Here is a 20,940-nt window from a genome sequence, read left to right as displayed (position 1 = left end):
AGCTGGCTTGCACATCCCCACCGCTTTACTGCGCATCCGGCTTCGCGGAAGTACTATAGAAAGAGAACGAGATACAATAGAGAGAAATAAAATGATACCCATCGAACTCTGCTGTAGGTAGACAATTATAAAATACAAACTTAATATTGCATGAAAATATTTATAGAGAGAGAATGTGCGCGTATATGTAATTCATTAACGGTACATGCACATAAATTCAATTGTATAGATCAATATGTGTTCGTTAGTTTTAGAAACGTAATGAACTAGAAAAGAGCTCTTGAAGGGTAGATCTGAAGCCAAGTTAAATGAAAAAGATTCAGAATCAAACTTTTATGCTCGGGAAATGATTTAAATCAACGTGTTATACAATCGAATTTCTGAAAGCTAACCAAACGCTGTCACGATGACATATTTTTCGGGCGTGATTGGTAGCCCTGCTTGATTCCCCCATCCTTTCATTGTTGCTGTGCCAGACCCGGTGTGTTTGCGTTTTTCGTTGTTTCTGCTGTAGAAAGTTTCACTGCCAATAACTTTTAGGATTTTTGCGAAATAAGTGTCGACGAAAATTCTTCGGCGAACGAAAGAGGCAGAGTGCGGGGGTAGCAGGCGGAGAACATGGAAAATTTGGAAGAGGTGTTGCAGGCCCTCGACGAGTTTCAGAAAATGCGTCCGAGCGAAATACCTCGGGAGCTGGAGGACTATTTGTGTTGGGTTGCGAAAACCGGTGATCCCGTTTACCAGTGGTCGCTGATCAAAACATTGTTTCGGGAGAAACTTACGCGCGTGATGACCGACTTTTACGAGAGTTGCCCGACCCTGGAGCTTGCTCCCTGTCCAAACGTCGAGCATTTCAATTACGATACCATGAAAAGCAATCTTTTGGAACGTTTAGAATCATTCGCGAACGCACCATTTACTGTTCAACGAATCTGCGAGCTTCTGACAGCGCCCCGCAAGGAATACAACAGGGTTGACAAATTCATGCGAGCTATAGAGAAGAATATCTTGGTCGTTTCTACCAGAGAGCCAGGATCGATCGCCAGGAGAAACGAGAACGGGGACGGTATGGTAAACGGATCTGTGGACGAAGATACTTCTGGTACGCAACCTCCTCAGGATGTGGAAATGGAATATTGGGAAAAGGACTGCCCGTCTACTGTAACCATTAATGTGTACAGCGTTGAAAACGAAACACCTATGATACAAACTGTTGTACCGACTACTAATGTTATAAAGAATGCATTTGGTACGGAAGAAGTTTCTCAGGAGAAAACCGAGTCTATATCCGCTAAAGCGGACGTTACAACAACTAATTTTGTTCCTACCGTGTCAGAGTTTTCGGGTGTTTCAAATTTAACATCTCAGGCACAGACACAAGAGCCACAGATAGGACCTACTATACAAAATCTGTCGTCCATAGTTTCCGAAGCTTCTGGAATATCAAATGACATTCCAGAAGGTATAATGAACGAAGATACCAGTTCTCAACCTAGTTTAGATTTGGAGAATGAAGAAGGTGAAGTTACAGACTCGACAAGAAAATTACAGACAACTTTCCAACCGAAAGATTTTGGCTCTAGTGAAAGTAAATCATCCAAATTCTATTTAGATAGTTCCAAAGTAAATGAAAAACTGAAGGTAGGGCAGATACAGATGCATGCACAAGAAGCCCCGGTTAAAACTAACAATGCATTGATTAAGTCTGATATGGAGTCCAAAGAGCCGTTAAATAATAAAGAGCCCGCTGGTCCTGTAGTTGATAATAATGTTTTACATGCTTCCAATATGAATTTCAAAGACACTATAAAGTCTGGTAATGACACGGACAATACAGAAGCAATCGTAGACGCACCTGGTACAAACACGAAAGAGAAAGAGACTCTACCTTTGGATAATATTAATACAGGGGATATGACTTCTGCAAGCAATTCGAATAAGCTTATTGGTAATTTACATTTATCTACGGATGAAGCAATTCCAGTTGAGACTACGTTTGCAAGAACACAGGAAAATTCATCTGTAGATGCGGAGAATACGAAAGATCAAAGTAGGAAAGTAGAATTAATTGAAGAGTTAAAACCTGTTGTAGAAGAATCTTGTTCCAAAGACGATACCACAGAAAATTTCAACGACAGCCAGAGAGAAAACCAAGAGAAAGACACTTTGACTATAACAGAAGCTATAGAGGATGAATCCAGAATAATTAAATCTATAGTACCTGAACCAATTCCTATCATAGAAGAACCAAAAGATGCAGAAACAATTGATGTCAAGGAACAAGAGAGTTCTACTACTATTGTTGAACTGTTAGAAGAGCCCGTGGAACAAAATTCTGAGGATGTGTGTCAATCAGAATGTGAAGAAAAAATGTCCATTGAGAGCAGTGATGTGATAGAATTGCAAGGTAATAATGTAGATCCTATCACATCCAAAGTAGAAGACAGTGATACAATAATGGAAAGTGTTACAAATAAGAGGGAGCAAGATACAACAGAAATGATGGAAGTAGATGATGATGAGACATCATCAATGTTTCAACAGGATGATGAACCAATGGAACAAGAAACAGCCCATTCATTGCAAAGTTAATAATGTTTGAGATGGTCTAATTGCTCCTAATACACGATTTTGACTTTACCAGAACAACATAAAACATACAGGATAAGAACAAACTTGTCTATGTAAGAAAATTCTCATTATAATTGAAGTGTAATTTGTACGAACTCCAGAACATGATTCGACATGTAAATCACATGAGAAAATACTATAAAACAGTTGCAGAGTATGATTATGTATTATTTACTGCTTCATTGACTCTTCTAATTGCAATTAAAAATCTGGTAAACTTTGGTATTTACTTGTACAAAGACTTGTGCGTATGAATTTCTAAGCTCCTGTAGAAAGCAAAGAACTACCTATTCCCAAGATGTTATACTATTAATGACCAGTTGTAGCTATGATTTGAGTTTCTGCTCAGGTCAAATTGTAAAAAGTTTCATCATAAATTTATACAGATAACGTTTCTATTTAGGGTATTGCTGTGCTTGTGACTGGAGCATGAGAAATTCTAATGTGACTCCTAACAAATGTGACGTGTGATAGCTGTGTGAACAAAGAGCATTTGAAATATGCATTCTGGTGTTCTGAAGTACATTTTATCGATAAAAGATCTAATTTGTATGTATGATTATAGTTTGGAGCACGTTCCAAATTCAAATTTTCAGTGTTTAACTGGTAATTGTTTTATACAGATATTTTGAAATTTTATGGAACAATTGAGGAATGAATTAATAATTAAAAACGGAATATGTCAATTTTTAAAACTTCTTGACTCAATAGGCACAGTTTTTCCCAGAGATGACTGAAGATTACAAATGTTCCAATTATAAGTGTAAGCGAAATTGAAGGACTGATTTCAATTTATGATTCAAGACGTAATCGCTTAACGAATGTCCTTGTTACGCATTTCCTACATAGAAAATATAAGATAAAGCAAGAATAAAAAGTATCAATCGTTTTTCATGTTAGAAAAATGAATTTTATTGCTCTCTTTATTCCTTGCTGTGTTTTCTAATAGAAGAATAATAGATAAATACTTACTGGAACAAGGATATCGTAATGCCCTTTTACTCCTTGAAAAGATAATGTATTCATCAGAATTGTATAATGATTTATTACAGAAACGGAATTAATTTAATTAAAGCGATTTACTTTCAGTCATGTGTCACATGGAATATTTTTACTTGTACACGGATTTCAAAGTAGATTATTCTGATGTAATTGTAGTAATGGGATATTAATTTAAAGATAACATAGATGGACAATATAAGAATCATTGATAGTTTAAAACAGCAGTGTACATTATTTTATAGGAAAATATATTAAAAATGATTACCAAAGTGGAATTATTTATAATACCTGCCTTACACCTTAGATCAGAAATTATATATACATATGCATATACATATGTACATATACATGTATACGTATACAGGGCTTTAGTGTTTTTGTATTAACATGTGTTACAATCTGTTAATAAGTACTTCCCATATTATAAGAGTTATTTTAATACATCAAATGAAGGCACACTGAACACATACATCATTCCCATTTCTAAATTTACCCTTTATCAGCGTGATCAATTTCCTGCAGATGAAAAAGTAAAAAAGTAAATGATAGAATACTACAGTCAATAATTGTAAGAGTTATTTAAGTACACACCTTTTTCGTATTATTTAAAAATATTCTCAACACTCGATATACGGTACACTCGGTATACAGGAATAACCAATAATTAAGACGTAATTCATAGATTACAAAATAAGATAATGTATTTCAGAAATTAAATTAATAAATTTACTAATTATTTATTACAAGTCTCATGTAATTTTCAATGCCCTCTGTTAATGGCTTCATTCCAATTCCTTCAACATTTTACTCAATTCCTAACACCTTTAATATACACGTATGTAAGACACACGTGTATTTCATAATGTGTGTTCAATTATTTCCAAGCTTATGCAAAAGTCTGATGTTGAACCAATTTATGAAAATATCCATCGTGATTATTCATAAGTTCTTTATATGTTCCTGTTTCTGCTACCTGACCCTTATTTAAAACTATGATCTTATCAGCATTTTTTATTGTACTTAGTCTGTGTGCTATTGTTAATACGGTTCGCCCTTTGATAGCATTTTTTAAAGCCTCTTGTACATAATGTTCACTTTCAGCGTCTAGCGCGCTCGTCGCTTCGTCCAGGATTAAGATTTTTGGTTGCTAAATATTAAATGATCTTAATATAGAATTTATATGAATAAAAAATGTTTATCTCGCGAATAGTCTTACCTTCAATAGTGCTCTAGCAATGGCAACCCTTTGTCTTTGCCCACCACTGAGAGTAGCACCCCTTTCTCCAATTACAGTGTTTAAACCATCTGGCATGTCTTTTGTAAATTGCAAGACGTATGCATCTCTTGCCACGTCTTCTATCTCTGATTCACATTTATTTGAATCTTCTATTCCGTACAATATATTTTCTTTTATTGTGCCACTAAATAGTACTGGTTCCTGGGAAACAATACTTAACTGTGACTTTATCCACACGGGATCAAGAGATCTTAGATCATGACCATCTAAATTTATACATCCCGAGTCTGGATCGTATAGCCTTAATAAAAGCGAAGCTATTGTAGACTTTCCAGAACCCGACGAACCGACAAGAGCGACTACTGTAGATTTCGAAATCGACAAATTGAAATTGTTCAGTACAAGTACGTTCTTTCTTGTAGGATAAGCGAAATTGAGATTTTCGAATTCAATATCACCTGATAACTCTTTCTCTAAAATCTTACCACCTTGAATTGGTATTTTCGGTTGTCTTCGTATCAATTCAGAGATACGTGTGTTTGCACCTAGTGCTTTATTTAATTCAACATAAAACGATGATAATCCATTTAAAGAAATTCCTACATAAGCTGTATATAACAAGAACGAACTTAAGTTTCCGACTGTAATAGTATCATGAGAGATCATGACTCCACCATAATACAACACCGAAAGAACAATCGCATTTCCAGTGAAACCAGTGAGTCCAAAAAATATTCCTCTAAGTAAACTTTCTTTGTAACATACTCTAAGTATGTTTTCTAACTGAGAATTGTAACGTTTAATTTCGGATGTTTCCTTTGAAAAACTTTTCACTGTCCTTATATTGGAAATCTTTTCCTCGGCTATTGTGTTCAAAGTGGCTACATTATTTTGTATGTCTTTTGAAATCTTCTTTAAGTGGCGGCCATAAATTATTGCTACACCAGCAATTGGTGGGACTATGCTTAAACCAATACTAGCCAACGTGGGTGACACATAGAACATCATAGACATTCCAGTAATAGTCATTATGGCAGAACGTAATCCATTCGATATGTTAGTAGTTATCGCATAGCTAACAAGTTGTGTATCTCCTGGAACAAACAATTCATTAACAAGGCAAAAGTTAATTAATTTTCCCATTTTACACAACAATTGAACCTACCGGTTAATCTGCCAACTAATTCTCCTGTACTACGCTTATCAAACATTGCTGTTTCCTGATGTAATATTGCACTGTATAGTTCTCTTTTCAAAGACTGGGCAACTCTATGCCCCATTGTTGACATTAGATACACTCTAGCAAAGTTACATATAGCTCCGACAACGAATACTCCAAAAAGAACAATACACAATTGATTAAGATTTTTCCTCATGTTTTCTGTATCCTTAGTATAGATTATATCGATTATTTTTCCTAGACAGAACGGTACTGCCATTGTAACAGCAGACGAGACTAGCAAAAATGCAATGGCCCCACACAATCTCCATTTCTCAGGTGCAGCTAACACCATCAGACTCTTCAGTTCCGACACATTCTTTGATTTTGCCGTCATACGCCCGGTCGATTTTAAAATGTTTACCTGCACGGTGTTGTTGCTGTGATGCCTTAATGTGGAATATATATATGTTTTCACGTTAATTCGTTTCAACGGCGTTAAAGATGTGTAAAATAATTGTCCATGTTTAATTGTTGGACTACGATATTCTAATCGCTGACAAAGAATACCTTTCGTAAACAATCGCCTAAGCACAATCATCACTAATGCTAACACAAAAGAAGAATGTAATTCTCAAAATGAAAAGTCATTACAGGGGTTACAGTATTTCATCATCAATTTAAAGAGGTTCTCGACCTAACCTGATACACGAAAATGATACCTCTCTAATTTATCTTAGAGGAGAACTACAAAAAGAACATATTTATAAGTATTTGTAAACTTTGTAAATAATTACAAAATATCCATTCGAGCGTCATAATTTCGTAATCTTTTTATTAACTGCATGAGAATCTATCATTTCCTAAGTATGTAAATACAGCATACAGCGAGTTCCAATCTAATGGCGGAAAGGTTTGAATGAAAATTTTACATTTATACAAATACAGCTTGTAATTCTTTATTATCTAATTTCTTTGCATGATACGGTTGCAAAGAGTAGAGTATTTATTTAATTCTTCCATTCATTCCATTATATTCCGTAATTAATATTATGCAGGTTATGAATCGATTATTATGGCGCGTTCACGTTTAAATGTCCAAGACATTTGTGGCGCCATCTAGGACAAAGTGACTTAGCTTTTGCCATTAGCCACATCGACAGGATGTTTCTAATATGCATTTGAATATTAATTACGAATGTGACAATCGATAAATATCGTTGCACAAAAGATATTCAATAGAGGATGCGAACCTATTGCATATTGAAAAAGACCTTTATGTACGGGTCAATACGAAAGTGTTACATAAAAACAAGACTATTATTTTTCAATTTAGCGATATGTGTAAGAATTGAATACCATTGGATATTATTGTCAATTCATGTTGCACGTGCATGAAAATCACAAAGTTTTAACACGGTTAAACTTGGAGAGCTAGACAGAAAGTAATAGCTACTTCAGAAAGTTCAATTACTTCAAATAGGGTTGATGGAATCTTTTTATCTCGATTATTTTTAGATGTTCATTCGTAGTGACCTCATACTAATCAAGTTTTACATGCTTGCGAAATGCAAATTCGAAGGACGCAAAAGAAATTTCTGTCGATAGACGTTCAATAATTTTCACTTCGTACTAAATGATTGTAAGTACATCGTACGTCATTTATGTTATTACGAATGTTTTAAATTATTTTAATATTTAATATTACCACACTGTTGGTTGGCGATACTTATTAATCCACATAGTTACAAAATATGAGAATGTTATTTATATATGTATTATTTCTTTCTAATCGTGAATAGCAACGAATAAATAAATATTTTGGACGAAAAGCACGAAATTCTGTGATTTGAATTTTCGCACCCAAATAATTTGTTTACCCATAGCAGTTCAAACTCCAGAGATTACGTGAAATTTTTGCGTAGATAACAAGCGCTATGTATATGTTCGCTTATGCTAAATGACCTATATCAATTGGTTTAATCGATTTTGTATAGAGATCGATCGTTGATGCACATTTAAGCATTTTGTGTAAAGGCTGTACGTGAAAAAGCGAAAGAAAATTAAAGAAATTGTGATTATTTGTTCGCGTGATGAAGTTACATATTACGATAAGTTGTCGAAAATAAATATGTATAGAAAAGTGGTGATAACACGTACGTAATTTAATTTCATGGTCAAGAAGATAATAGATAAAGATTTTCTGATCATACGACATCAAAAGTCTCGAGAATAGCTTGAAGTAAAACGTAGGAAACGTCGGTAAAGCGCCATGTTTTCGCCCCACCGTTTCATGCGATCGAATCTACATTTCATAAGGAGTACACCGGTCCTTGAATCAGCTAGTAACAGTGCTACGTTCTCACGAATATTGTCGTCAAAACTTCGGCTGGTTCACGATCAGACGACACAATCATTTGTTAGGACATTCAGTGCTTCATCTGTAATAATGGCAAAAATAAAGGTAAGCAGCTTGTAAAACTATGTCACTGACACTTGTGAATTTATATATATATATATAGATATATCTTCATATACGTATATAATACGTATTGTATTTATATTAAACAATAGTATTTCCTATTTTAAATATTAAAAATAATGATTTTCCGTAATTTTTATAATCTTTTAATATCTTTTCATTATGATTTATTTTAGGCAGGAGCAGTTGTTGATATTTTAGGAGATGAGATGACCCGAATTATTTGGGATTCGATAAAAGAAAAGCTGATTTTACCATATTTAGACATTGAGTTGCATACGTATGACTTAGGCATAGAGAATCGGGATAAAACCGACGACAAAGTCACTGTAGAATGTGCTGATGCTGTTAAAAAGTATAATGTAGGGATAAAGTGTGCTACTATTACACCTGATGAGAAGAGATTAGAAGAATTCAATTTGAAACAAATGTGGAAAAGTCCAAATGGTACTATTAGAAATATTTTGGGTGGTACTGTTTTCCGTGAGGCTATTATCTGTAAAAACATTCCACGCTTGGTAACTGGTTGGACCAAACCAATTATTATTGGGAGACACGCCCATGCTGATCAGTACAAAGCGACAGATTTCCTAGTGCCTGGACCGGGTAAACTGGAAATCACATGGACTGGGGACAATGGAGAGAAAATTCAACACTTAGTAAATAATTTCAAGGGGCCTGGAATTGCACAAGCTCAATATAATACAGATGAGAGTATTCGTGATTTTGCTCACAGCTCCTTCAAATATGCTCTTACCAAGGATTACCCTTTGTATCTTTCCACTAAAAACACAATTCTTAAGAAATATGATGGAAGATTCAAAGACATCTTCCAGGAAATATATGACAAAGAATACAAAAAGCAATTTGAGGCAAAGAAAATTTGGTATGAACATCGTTTAATCGATGATATGGTAGCATATGTAATGAAGTCGGAAGGTGGTTTTGTATGGTCTTGTAAAAACTACGATGGAGATGTTCAGTCCGATTCTGTGGCACAGGGATTCGGATCTCTAGGTATGATGACCTCGGTTTTGATTTGTCCGGATGGACGAACGGTGGAAGCCGAAGCAGCTCACGGTACAGTTACCAGACATTATCGCCAATACCAACAAGGCAAAGAAACCTCAACCAACCCGATCGCTTCGATCTTCGCGTGGACTAGAGGCTTGCTTCATCGTGCGAAATTGGACAATAATCAACCTTTAGAGAAGTTTGCACAAACTTTGGAGGCAGTTTGCATCAACACCATTGAGTCAGGTTTTATGACCAAGGATCTCGCCATATGTATTAAGGGCATGAACAATGTTACCAGATCTGATTATTTAGAAACATTTGAGTTTATGGACAAGTTGGCAGAGAATCTGAAAAAACAACTCAAGTGACTAGGAGGCCATTCTTTTGATATACAATCAAAGTATTAAAGATACGTAAAAAGAATAATGTATATTGATGGTTAAGGGAAAGAAATTATAAATTGTCATAAAACTATATATATACATATATAAACAACAACGAGATTAATATATTGAAATTTTAACATTCGATATCTACTGTTTTGATAGAACACACTTTTTTATATGTATTATGTATATTTCCACTTTTTGTTAGGATATAATTAAACAATTGTAAATGAAATCAAATATATAATTGTTTATATTTTTGTATTTGTTATTCCACAATATAACAGCCCATCAGCTTTTTCCTACATGCTAATGAAACTTTCAATTTTTATCAATGAAAATAGTGATTATTATTTTAATTAATTAATTTTATATTTTTTTTCATAAATATAATAACTATTAATATTTTTTGCAATTACTGCCTACAATCCAAAATGAAACTAGCATAGTAATATGAAATACGAATATCATTTATTTACTACTCGGTCGATATCAAACGACTAAGGAGCAGCCATATTTTATCTTATCGTCAGAGAGCAAAAAAGCAAACAGAACATATAATAGTTATTCTCATAATAATAACTGAATAATACGAACCACTGCTATATTTAATTAGTTACATATTGTTGGATTAATTGTTCGATGCAACAAATAAACAATTTTCCAATTTTTATTCTGGTTTTCCTTTAATGATTTCCACGTAGCATGACTCTACACTTTTGCTTGTTTCGCCACGTGTTTCATAAAGAATTATTACACGTTGTTCAATTGTGACGCTAGAATATATTTAGAAAATTTCTCGACAACTATTCTCTCATGGTATTTAGTTTTTGTGTTTTTTTAAACATTAGTGAAAGAAACGATTTCGGTGCCCGGGGAAACTTCCATAACCGTAGAGCGTGCTTTACCGACAAATGTCTACGCCAATGTATATGTAATCACTGGATGAAATAAATGCATTCATCGTGTACGTGGATTAACCGTGCTGTTTTTAAATTTCTTTATATGTATTCTTGCATCAAGAATAATTAAAAGAAATATTTTTAATTGATAGGGACCACAAATGTAGAATATATGAGAACATTGCAACCTCGTATAAGAGGCGTAGGACCACCGCCGTAAGTTGAAAGAAGAGGAAACTTACGTTAGCGTTATACTTAACAATTTGAATGAAAGCTGAAACAATTTCATTCGCATGACAGGACTAATTGACATTATACGTATATTCTTTCTTGTTGACAGATGTTTAAAACGACATTCAATATCTTTACTAAATTAAATGAAAGAATAGTTACAGATGCTTCTACACGACAAAGAATCGATAATAATTAATTAAAATAAATCTAAAATTAAGAATGTACCAATTAATATTTCTCTTCTCCGTTAATTATATTAACTCAATCATGGCTGTCGACGTTAACAGGAACAAAGTCCTCGACAACTGAAAGTGCATACCATTTGAATGATTAGATAGGAGCCGTCATTTGCAACCGTGAATGTTTCATATTTCTATGTTCGCGTTGCCGTTTCTAAACAATGTTTCTCGAGATAATGATCGAGAACTGGGAAAACTCTTGAGATTCTTGATCGCAAGCGATCATTTCATTAGAGAGAATTAGATTTGTAGTTTTCACGTTGACAAATATATGTAATAATGCTCCTGCTGGTTTAAGCCCGAGGGCTGCAGGATGAGACCAGGCGAAGGAAGTGGGGGCGTACGAGGACACTTTGCTTGGTTACCACAACCAGAATCCGAATTGGAATTGCAGATGGCGCCCGACCTGCGCCACTTCGGCCTCGCCGACGTTCCTGTCCGAGTTGGTAAAAGAGGAGGGAGGGGCTACTGGTTCGCTCGGTTCCTTCGTAGTCTTCGTACGATTCATCCTCCGGTCCGTCGGCTACTGTTAAACACGCCGACGACGACGAAGAGGTGTTTCCAACGATAAAGTACGGGCATCGAGATAATAAGAGGAGCACGAGCGTGGCCCCCGCGGCAGACTCGTAAGGAGAACCAAAGCGATATGGGAGAGAGAAGAAGGGAGGGAGCCCGAGGGTCCAACCAGCGTATCCGATTTTCTCGGGCATCGAAATCGTAGGACGTCGCGATGGTAAAATCCGGCGACCGTTTCTCGTTTGGCACTGCGGACCGCTCGAGATTTATCAATCTGCCGTGTACCTATTCCCAACGGTCGTACGATCCGGAAGATAACCTACTACTGCAACTGAATTAACTGCTCCGTTCGAGGTTTGTTTTCTGTCAGCGAATCCGAGATTGATTCTCTCCTCCCCGTTTCTGTTGGCTCGCGCGAGAGACACGCACACGCCTCGAGACGTGCACATAACACACCGTGTGTCCGGCCTGTCGGAGAGCGGCAAGCGTTCGACCGTAAACCGGAAATCGCTCGGAGAAACGGAAATCGTGTACGCGTCTCGGGAAACTGGATCCTCTTCTTTCTCTGTCCCTCGTTATACACCTTGCCGTCAGATCCGAGTCTTTTTTTATTCCACGGATCGCACGGAGATTACACGGTTTATCGAATAACGAAGCCACGTCGAATAGATCGCCGCCGCAGACCGTCGACGAGAAATCTATGCTTAGAAAAATGTTTTAATGTACCGACGAGATCATGACTCGTTTGCGATCGGCCGTCGTATCGCATGAACCGGATGTCGAGAATAGCAAAGACCGACCGTCAAACGAAGTTTTATTCGGCGACCAGTTAGTTGTTCCTCCGATAAGGAGAACTTAATTATTTTCCTTGTAGCTCGGCATAGTCGATGCCAACGGAATAAACGCGGTGGTAAAATTATCGTAAATAAAAAATCGGAGCATACATTTTCCGAGATCACCGGAAATATTTCTTTCTAACGATCCGATGAAGATACGTTTCGTCGATTTCATCGGTCAGGCGATCTTACGAACACGCGAGTACTAGTTTCCAGTGATCGATGTGTCTGCGCGGGCCACGTATCGACGTTTAGCACAGGTATCCAAGAATCGATGGAGGGACACACTCCTAAAACATGATTTTCTTGTTATTGATATTACGTCGCGCGGGTATACGCTCAGAGGGCAAGCGTCTCTTCGTGGGTGAATTTCGGTGTCTTCTTCGTCATCAGAGTTTCATTCCGAAGAAAAAGAAAAATGGCGGCGTGTAGCGTGTAGATCGCGCGACCACCGAGCGGTGCTCCGTTTATTTCCGTAACGTGCACCACGGGGTCCTTCGTCACGGTTCGATAAGCCAGGAGATTTCGGAGAAGTGTTCCCTTTTGGTATCGAATGTCGGATCGGGAAACCGATGAATTTTAATTCGCGGTTAGAGAATCGTTTCAAAGACACATACACGTGAACAGAGGAGAGAGAGAGAGCGAGAGAGAGAGAGGGAGGGGGGAGAAGGCGCGAGAGAGAAAGAGGGAGATGTATGTACGCGATCGTAGACCACGGCTCGTCACGTTAATGTCATCGGGAAAGAGAAAACGGTGTAGACCGATGGAGAAGTGAATGCCGTTCTCCTTTTTTTTTACCCTGCCGCGATATACACGGTCCCGTGAGGAGGCTGAGGGGAATTAAAAAGAGTATTCCCGATGCGCGACAGGAACACAGGAGGACGTACGTGGGACAGAACGAGCCTCGTCCAAGATGTCAGGAAGGCTGCCCCGTCTGCGTGCACTTCGGCCACGACCCCAGCAGTCCAAGAACGAGCCGCAGAAGGAAGGTAACCTTAAAGAAGACCACAAGGAGGTCGCGATGAAGGAACAAGAATCGCGGACGAGCTCCGAGGAGCTTTCGTTCGAAGATAAAGACGATGGTTCCGCGAAGGACAGTTTAAAGGGCGAGCACGACGAGCTTCTCGACTGTACGGTGCCCTCGCAGAGTTACGAGTGCAAAACTTGCAAACCGTCGAAGCCTCTTCCGAGTCTTAAGGCTTATCTCGATCATCTGAAAAAGGAGCACAAACAAAAGGTATACATTGTTATCGTTCTTGTCGTTTCGAATTAGGGGAAGTGAAATTTTTAATGGATATTCTACTTTTTCGCTTCCACAAATAGAAATACAATATAATTAAATTTTACACCGAATGATAATAAAATAGAATTATTTGAGAATTATACGTTGTTTATAATAATTTTGTTTGAAAATATTTTTTGTTCACTCTTTTTTTTTTTTATTAATACAAGATATTCCTTAAGGGCACTTACATCATTCAAGAAATTGTTTATAATCTAGATTGAACTATTTGTTGATTTTACAAGGAGCACCTAATGGTTTCCAGGGAAAGTTTGTACGCGATGCTGGAAATAGATGTTCAATGTGTCCATATATTGCTTTAAACTCAAGGGACCTTGAAACCCACCAAAGAGTGCATCATTTAAAAAGGAGATTTTTTCGATGCGCTAAATGCTCTTATGTAACACATGTGCGTGCTCGTTATACAAAACATGTGAAGTATCATTCTATGCCAATGATTAAGTGTGATGCCTGTGATTTTCGTACGCCATACAAGGTTAATGCTAATTTCCATAGAATGTGGTAAATTGTTTGTTTCCATAAAAAAAAAACCAATAAATGTGAACTTATCTTTTATAGTGGAATTTAGACAGACACACCAGGAACCATGGTGGAGGTGGAGCTTTTCAATGCAGAGCCTGTAATTTCACAGCTGATATCAGACAGAGCTTGACAGTGCACGAGACCAATCACCATGAGCCACCTGTAGGGCAGACTAATCGCAAGTCTAATGCACCCTTTGAGCGTAAGCCGAGAAATAGTCCTAAGCGTTATAATCAGGTAAAATATGACAGTTATGTCGATAAATATTTATGGACATGTTCTTGACGGGCTTCAAATCTACTTGTATTCTAATTTTAGGTTGGCGCGAGTGACTTCCGGGAAACGCTTCATATTTCCGGAAGCACGACAGTATCCTTAAGTCCTGGTGACTCGTTTCTGTCCGATCAGTCGATGAATTCCGTAGAAGATAAAAGAAGTGCAATAGCCAATGCAGAGTGCATAGCACTGAAATGCGAAGAGAAGGGGTGCCAGTTCATTACCGCGTGGGATTCCGAAATGCAGAGACACTTAGCAGAATGTCACGCGCCAGTTACACCGAATAAGTCTAGGAAACCATTGCCAATGTTAATTCCGTTAAGTCCTGTTAAATCCAATAGTACTGCCGGTGGATCCTCCACGACATTGTTAAAAGTTCCGAGAGTAAGAGTGCGACCGGAACTCGCTCAAATTGCCAGAGACACAGAACTGGCTAGGTTGTATGGAAATAAAGAAGTTAGTCATCTTTTTCTTTTAATCTGTTATTATGAACTTTGTTTGTTAGTAATCTGAACGTATTTCCTACAGGTCAACAACTTAAAGAAGGATGCGAATAACGCAGCAGATTTGTTTGAAAAAAAAAATGCGTCCTTCTTTGATAAGCTAAAGGAAAAACTTACTACATCGGCATCAATAAATAACGGAGTGGCGGAGGTAGCAGTAAGTACCACGAACGATTTGAAATGCTGGTGTACATTTAAAGCTAGTAGCATGGAGGAGCTGGCTTGTCACAAACAAACACACCACACTGCTCTCAGTGTATCTGTGGGCACGACGCGTTGCCCAAAGTGCAGAAGACGTTGCAAAAGCTCGACTGATCTACAAGCGCATATGCAGTGTTGTCGCTCGACGAATAACGATGCGTCCATAGACAGTAGCTTAGAAAAATTATCGAATTGTTCAGAACTACGTGTGACCTCGTATCGCGGTGAATATGCATTCCCAGCGCAAACGGATTGGGACGTAAATCTCAGTGGACTCAATTCTTCTGGATCATCGGTATGATGTTTCTATAGAAATAATCTATCTATACATACTTTATCTAACCGCGTGCACATGGAATAATGAAATGAACACACGCACACGAATGAATAGACGAATTGCAATACGAGAGTCAACAGATCTGACTATATACATAACATATATCTTGTACACACGTTAATTTTTTATATACTAAATGTTTTGATTGCAAGCATCCCGTATGGCCATTACATAATAATACACAATACGCAGAGTGCCCGATCCGATCTTATCATCTGAAACATTTTCTTTAGCTTCAGTGTTTCGATAGTTTTTCCCATTTTATTGAAACATTTAAGATATAGGAAATAATCCAGAATGACAAACTCGGATGAAACATACTTAAAACGTACTTCAACTCGAAGTCACGATCATTTATTTTAAGTATGCAATGCTATTACGATAAATTGTTGTTAGTGTTTGTATATTCAATATTTTTTTTGTTTCTTTTTGTTTATGTTTGTACATACATCTTTTTATTATTAAGAATGTGCTTTCAATGTTTCCCTTATGGCGATCGAGACCGTAGCCAATTGTGTTTCGAACGTGTTTAACAGTTTATTTTGATAAAGGCAGTAAAATCTTTTGTTAGGTTGAAGGCACCTCAGCGCATCCAAGTGGCCGACGGGTATTCAAATGCCCGCATTGTCCATTTTGGGCATCCACCGCAAGTCGCTTTCACGTTCATATAGTCGGTCATTTAAATCGGAAGCCATTCGAGTGTTCCCTGTGCGCATACCGCTCTAACTGGCGGTGGGACATCACAAAACATATTAAACTTAAAGCAGCTAAAGATCCAGTTCATATGACTGCCAGGGTACTTATGACGGATGAAACCGGTCGACGGAATTATTCCAAGTATAACAAGTATCTTGCACAGGTGAAAGCACTAATTTCACTTACATTAAGCCGAGCTAGATTACTAGTTGTTAGCGAACCAGTGCTTGTCAATATTATTTTTTAGGCGCACTGATCCTAGCACTTTTATTTCTGTTTACGTTCACGACAAGCACCAGTGATGATCCTTTTTAACTGTTCTATCCATAGAACAATGAAAAACGTATTTCGATGGGAAAATAAAAATTGATTTTTATCGGAGCGCTTGGACACTTGATTGGTGTTATGATTTCATATTTTTATTGAAATTACAAGCATATTCTTAGTAATTGAAACCGACACGATAATAAGAATAATATTTAAATGTTTCGATGCTTCGAGAGTGACTTTCAGTTTTTCCAAAGAAATTCTCAGTGTGCCGATTAGTCGTTTTTTTATGCCGAGTTATGCCGAGTCTATTTCTCGCCGCGCAACTGCGACGTTTCGCGTATATATGGTAGAAAGGACTGCAAATAAAACGTAATTCGTTTCTGTACTTTCTTAGGTGGAACAACAATCATGGGACGAGCAAAATATGGAAGAGCGTAGCGTAGAAGAGTCTAATTCCGATGAGCCACCGACTAAGTTATTGATTATGAATAGTAACGAGTATTTGCAAACGCCGGAATTTAGTTCTACTCCGGTTTCGATTGTATCAACGAACGAAGGAAGTAATGTTAATACTATCAATATTGGCCTAAGACCACCGCCACCGTTAAAAGCTGCCGCTAGAAATCGAGGTCAATCCTTGCTAAAAAATAATTTAATCACGCCACACGGACAGAGTGGATCCACTTCCGCTACGCTCTCCGATGACAATAAACGCACCATGTGGAAATGCAAACGTTGCAACTTTAGACATTCAAATAGAGAAACTGTATCGTTGCACGTAAAATCGCATAGCGAATTAGAGCAACGCAATGAAGACGAGAAAGTAAACATCATTTCATATTTTATGAATAAATGCTTCAATCTTTTCATTATAATACCCGTGCTTTAACACGAATTATATTTCCCTGTAGAATCCATTCGGTTGTGGAGACTGCCCATTTTCAGCGCCAGACGCTGCAACTTTGTCCATGCATAGAATTCATCATCGCCCCAATTTGGAAGCTATTTTTAAATGCTACCTATGCCCTTATTATGTCAGCACGAAAGCGTATGTATTTGTACTCTGTAAAAATTAACTGAACATTTTTGGAGAGAAGACATCATGTATGTTTGATCGTTGCAGAGAACTTCTGGATCACGTTAGGCTTCACGGCGAGGAGCTTGCGGTGGTGCACCAACAGAGTACGGATTATAATTTTTCACCGGTTAAATATAAAGCGCAACAGGCTAATTCCGATAACAGTAAGTCTGCTGCTCTTTTGGCTATTCATTGTTGAGTATCATTTGTTGCTTTCCGTTTCAGATACCAGTCGCATGAAACAGGAGAAGTCTATAGAACAGGTGATTCACATCACTACACAGAATAACGTGACTTGTATATCAAACGCTTCGAAGAACGCTAATGCGCCGCCGCCACTTCTGTTGGATACTCGAGCACTGCCAGACGCGCCATTGGTCTGGGTGTCTAGACTAGACGGCACCCTCGCGAAGATGTTGAAGTGTCGTCATTGCCCATACGTGTCATCTAGACGTGCAGAGGTTCGGGATCACGAGACCATGCATTTGGATACACCCAGTCAGGGGCCCGTTATCGCTTGCACAGACTGTAGTTTCACCTGTACCCGTCGGGAAATCATGGTCGCACACACGGAAATGCATTCGGGGTCATTGGGTACCGTTCACTGCTTGGTAGATGACTCCAGACCCGATTCTCAGCAACTGAATGACTTGACCACACTTCTTGGATTTACACACACCCCTGTGTTAGGTTCGGAGCCGGATCTGCGTGACTCCAGATTGGTGCATTGTTGTAGCAAATGTCCAGCGCGGTTCCTCTGCGAAAAAGAACTGAGGATCCATTTACGGTACCATTCCACAGAGCTGGCGTATTCGTGTCAATGGTGCTCGTACGCCGCTCGTCAGCCGGCTCACCTATTGGCCCATCAAAAGGCGCACTCCACAGAGTATCAGGAGCGTACAAAGTATTTATTGTCTCTGTACGGTCACTCACAAAGATACCCTCCTCCTACCACGGCTTGCGTCGAAGCGGGTGGTCAGGATTCAAGCAATCCAACGTCTACAGTCGCGTGGATCGTCGTCGAAATCTCAGAAACCTCGAGTAATAATTTTAACAATATTAGCAACACAAATCAACCGAGAACTGGGAACCAAGTGTTCACCTGTGCCAAATGTCCTGCCCGTTACTTTAAGTTGGATGCTTTGGAGTATCACATGACCCTGCACGGATCAAACAATAGATTCAAGTGCACTGAATGCGACTATTCCTCGAAGACTGCTCAGAACCTAGTGAAGCACCAGGTAGTTCATAGACGACAAAACGAGACTAACGAGATAGCTGCGAATCTGTCACCGCCACCTTCCGATCCTCAATTTGGATTGTACATGCGAGGTAACCCGAACTTTGTTTATCCTGGTTATTTGAGAAATGGTAGATTGAAAGAGAAACGATACAAATGTCACAAGTGTCCATCCGCGTTCGAGAAGCGGGAACAATACAGGGTTCACCTGACGTTGCATGGCGCGAAACAAAGATACCGTTGCGACACGTGCGATTACTCTGTCAAGTACTATGCGAATTATATCCAGCATTTGAAGAAACACCAGGCAAACGCTGAAGCTCAAGCTTCTCGTAGACAATTCGAGGACGACACGATTATCATTGATAGCGACACTGTTTCTGATAATGTAGCATCCGTGTCCCGTTCTGGGAAGACTCTTAAGTCATCTTGCAGCTCATCCGGCACGATGGCGTTGAACGGGGCAACGATATTAAACTATGGTGGTATGCAAGCCTCCAACCAGGATAGACAATCATTGATATTAATGCAAAAGAAAGGCATGCTCGTTTCGCATAACGAAGAAGCGGATACCCTTCGCTGCCAGAGCTGTCCCTTCTCGACTTGCGATAAAGACGCTATGGACTCCCACAAACGTCGCCACGGTATAGAACGAGTGACACCGTCCTGTCCCCATTGCGATTATAGACCAAGAAAGGATGAAAATATTGGCGAACATATCAGGCTGCACTTTACTAGACTTTATAAGCCTGAATCCTATCTAATCATAGAGTTCTTAACGTTAACGATGAAGAAACTATCCAACAGTGGAAAGGAGGAGAAACAGAAGTCGCCAGAACTATTATTCAAAGAATATCAAGACGGAAGATTCTTCCCCCTTAGCGATACTAATTCATTCGGCAACAGTTCGACCGTAAATAGCTGTAAGGAGAAAGTTTTAGTGGATCCGAATACTGGAGAGACGAAACATTTGACCGTTTAAGAACAGTTATAGGGAAACGATCATGTAATATACACATTTCTGTATATATATATACTTGAGTGTCGTTGTGTGACGCATTTTAGGCGTTTCTGTACAACTTTTTTTAGATCATTCATTGAATCATAGAGTCAATCATTCAAACTATTGTTACAATTCAAATAGTAGGCCATACATAAGGAAACGAGGAGTTTGATTTGTTCGTAGTGCGGCTGTCTTAGCTTTTATTTAAGAAGTTTGCATGAGAACGAGTGTGCAATTAATTTTCGCCTGTTCGCTATTGTAACATTTCTGTACAGATGAAATTTTTTTGTTATAAATAATAACATCGAGTGCCGCCATTGTGATTATAAGCGAGCCCGATCATAGTCACTATATATCAAACTCGTTTTGAGATTAAACGTGTCGTAATTACCGAAACCACCTTATTTCATTCGGTTATCAGTTTCACCTGGTATAACACGTAATTGTAAATACAAGAGTTAAAACTATCAATCTTGTACGATACAATAATAAACAAGTGCTATTATAGATTGGTGGTAAAACCTATTCTGTTCCATATCGTCCGCAAATTACGTCGATCGTTCTTTAGTTTCGATTTAACAAATTCAAATTGCTATAACTTGCATATAATGTATTTTATGTATTTTAATTCGTTGAAATGAATAACAATAATAGGTCCTTCTCCTGCATACCTCCGAGCCGCAGTATGAGCCGTTAGCGAGGTCGATGCAAAAATTTTCATTGCTCTCACTGGTTGACGGTTCACTGCTGAGACAGGATGAACTGCAGATTGGATGCCGAATAAAATGGTGGGGATGTGCACGCGCCAACTTAGGGAATAAGGAAAGCGTACAGGAGTAAGTCCTACTGCTGGAATATAACAACGAATGG

At 38.2% G+C, this 20,940-nt stretch overlaps 4 protein-coding genes across 10 annotated transcripts; 3 read left to right on the top strand and 1 right to left on the bottom strand.

Annotated features, from left to right (window-relative positions):
• The first annotated feature begins 4 nt into the window (after positions 1-4).
• Positions 5-4,166, top strand: LOC144474677 (uncharacterized). Its single transcript, XM_078189807.1, has 2 exons — positions 5-113; positions 541-4,166. The coding sequence occupies exon 2, from the start codon at positions 619-621 to the stop codon at positions 2,590-2,592; it is 1,974 nt and encodes a 657-aa protein (XP_078045933.1). The 5' UTR covers positions 5-113; positions 541-618; the 3' UTR covers positions 2,593-4,166.
• A 146-nt stretch (positions 4,167-4,312) lies between these two features.
• LOC144474678 (ATP-binding cassette sub-family B member 10, mitochondrial) lies at positions 4,313-7,903 on the bottom strand. Of its 2 annotated transcripts, XM_078189809.1 has the most exons (4): positions 6,827-7,903; positions 6,036-6,478; positions 4,850-5,964; positions 4,313-4,780 (listed from the first exon to the last, which is right to left on the bottom strand). In XM_078189809.1, exons 1-4 carry the CDS (start codon positions 6,874-6,876, stop codon positions 4,520-4,522), a joined length of 1,869 nt encoding a protein of 622 aa, XP_078045935.1. In that variant the 5' UTR covers positions 6,877-7,903; the 3' UTR covers positions 4,313-4,519. The 2 variants fall into 2 exon arrangements, with proteins under 2 accessions (XP_078045935.1, XP_078045934.1); XM_078189808.1 differs by having other exon boundaries at positions 6,036-7,903.
• A 134-nt stretch (positions 7,904-8,037) lies between these two features.
• On the top strand, positions 8,038-10,173 carry Idh (isocitrate dehydrogenase [NADP] cytoplasmic). Its single transcript, XM_078189811.1, has 2 exons — positions 8,038-8,493; positions 8,688-10,173. The coding sequence occupies exons 1-2, from the start codon at positions 8,302-8,304 to the stop codon at positions 9,894-9,896; spliced, it is 1,401 nt and encodes a 466-aa protein (XP_078045937.1). The 5' UTR covers positions 8,038-8,301; the 3' UTR covers positions 9,897-10,173.
• An 888-nt stretch (positions 10,174-11,061) lies between these two features.
• On the top strand, positions 11,062-20,563 carry LOC144474668 (uncharacterized). 6 transcript variants are annotated; one of them, XM_078189784.1, is made up of 11 exons: positions 11,062-12,159; positions 13,511-13,878; positions 14,189-14,419; positions 14,503-14,703; positions 14,785-15,198; positions 15,271-15,741; positions 16,355-16,642; positions 17,144-17,572; positions 17,661-17,797; positions 17,873-17,931; positions 18,053-20,563. In XM_078189784.1, exons 2-11 carry the CDS (start codon positions 13,555-13,557, stop codon positions 20,047-20,049), a joined length of 4,551 nt encoding a protein of 1,516 aa, XP_078045910.1. In that variant the 5' UTR covers positions 11,062-12,159; positions 13,511-13,554; the 3' UTR covers positions 20,050-20,563. The 6 variants fall into 6 exon arrangements, with proteins under 6 accessions (XP_078045910.1, XP_078045908.1, XP_078045911.1 ...); XM_078189782.1 differs by having other exon boundaries at positions 11,063-12,159; positions 17,873-17,991; XM_078189786.1 differs by having other exon boundaries at positions 11,065-12,159; positions 15,271-15,402; positions 17,873-17,991.
• The last annotated feature ends 377 nt before the right edge of the window (positions 20,564-20,940 follow it).

The sequence above is a fragment of the Augochlora pura genome, chromosome 9, assembly GCF_028453695.1.
Source record: "Augochlora pura isolate Apur16 chromosome 9, APUR_v2.2.1, whole genome shotgun sequence".
Taxonomy (NCBI): Eukaryota; Metazoa; Arthropoda; class Insecta; order Hymenoptera; family Halictidae; genus Augochlora; species Augochlora pura.
The sequence above is the reverse complement of the archived record's forward strand: the minus strand, read 5'-3'. Positions and strand labels throughout refer to the sequence as shown.

Bases quoted from the DNA above. Each gene is read 5' to 3' on its own strand.
- LOC144474677 (XM_078189807.1), top strand. From the start codon at position 619: ATGGAAAATTTGGAAGAGGTGTTGCAGGCCCTCGACGAGTTTCAGAAA.
- LOC144474678 (XM_078189808.1), bottom strand. From the start codon at position 6,630: ATGATTGTGCTTAGGCGATTGTTTACGAAAGGTATTCTTTGTCAGCGA. The intron at 5,965-6,035 runs GTAGGTTCAATT...TGTTTGTTCCAG, and splicing joins ATTAGTTGGCAGATTAACCG to GAGATACACAACTTGTTAGC. The intron at 4,781-4,849 runs GTAAGACTATTC...TTTAATATTTAG, and splicing joins TTGCTAGAGCACTATTGAAG to CAACCAAAAATCTTAATCCT.
- Idh (XM_078189811.1), top strand. From the start codon at position 8,302: ATGTTTTCGCCCCACCGTTTCATGCGATCGAATCTACATTTCATAAGG. The intron at 8,494-8,687 runs GTAAGCAGCTTG...GATTTATTTTAG, and splicing joins TAATAATGGCAAAAATAAAG to GCAGGAGCAGTTGTTGATAT.
- LOC144474668 (XM_078189782.1), top strand. From the start codon at position 13,555: ATGTCAGGAAGGCTGCCCCGTCTGCGTGCACTTCGGCCACGACCCCAG. The intron at 17,798-17,872 runs GTATGTATTTGT...TGATCGTTGCAG, and splicing joins TATTATGTCAGCACGAAAGC to AGAACTTCTGGATCACGTTA. The intron at 17,992-18,052 runs GTAAGTCTGCTG...TTTCCGTTTCAG, and splicing joins ACAGGCTAATTCCGATAACA to ATACCAGTCGCATGAAACAG.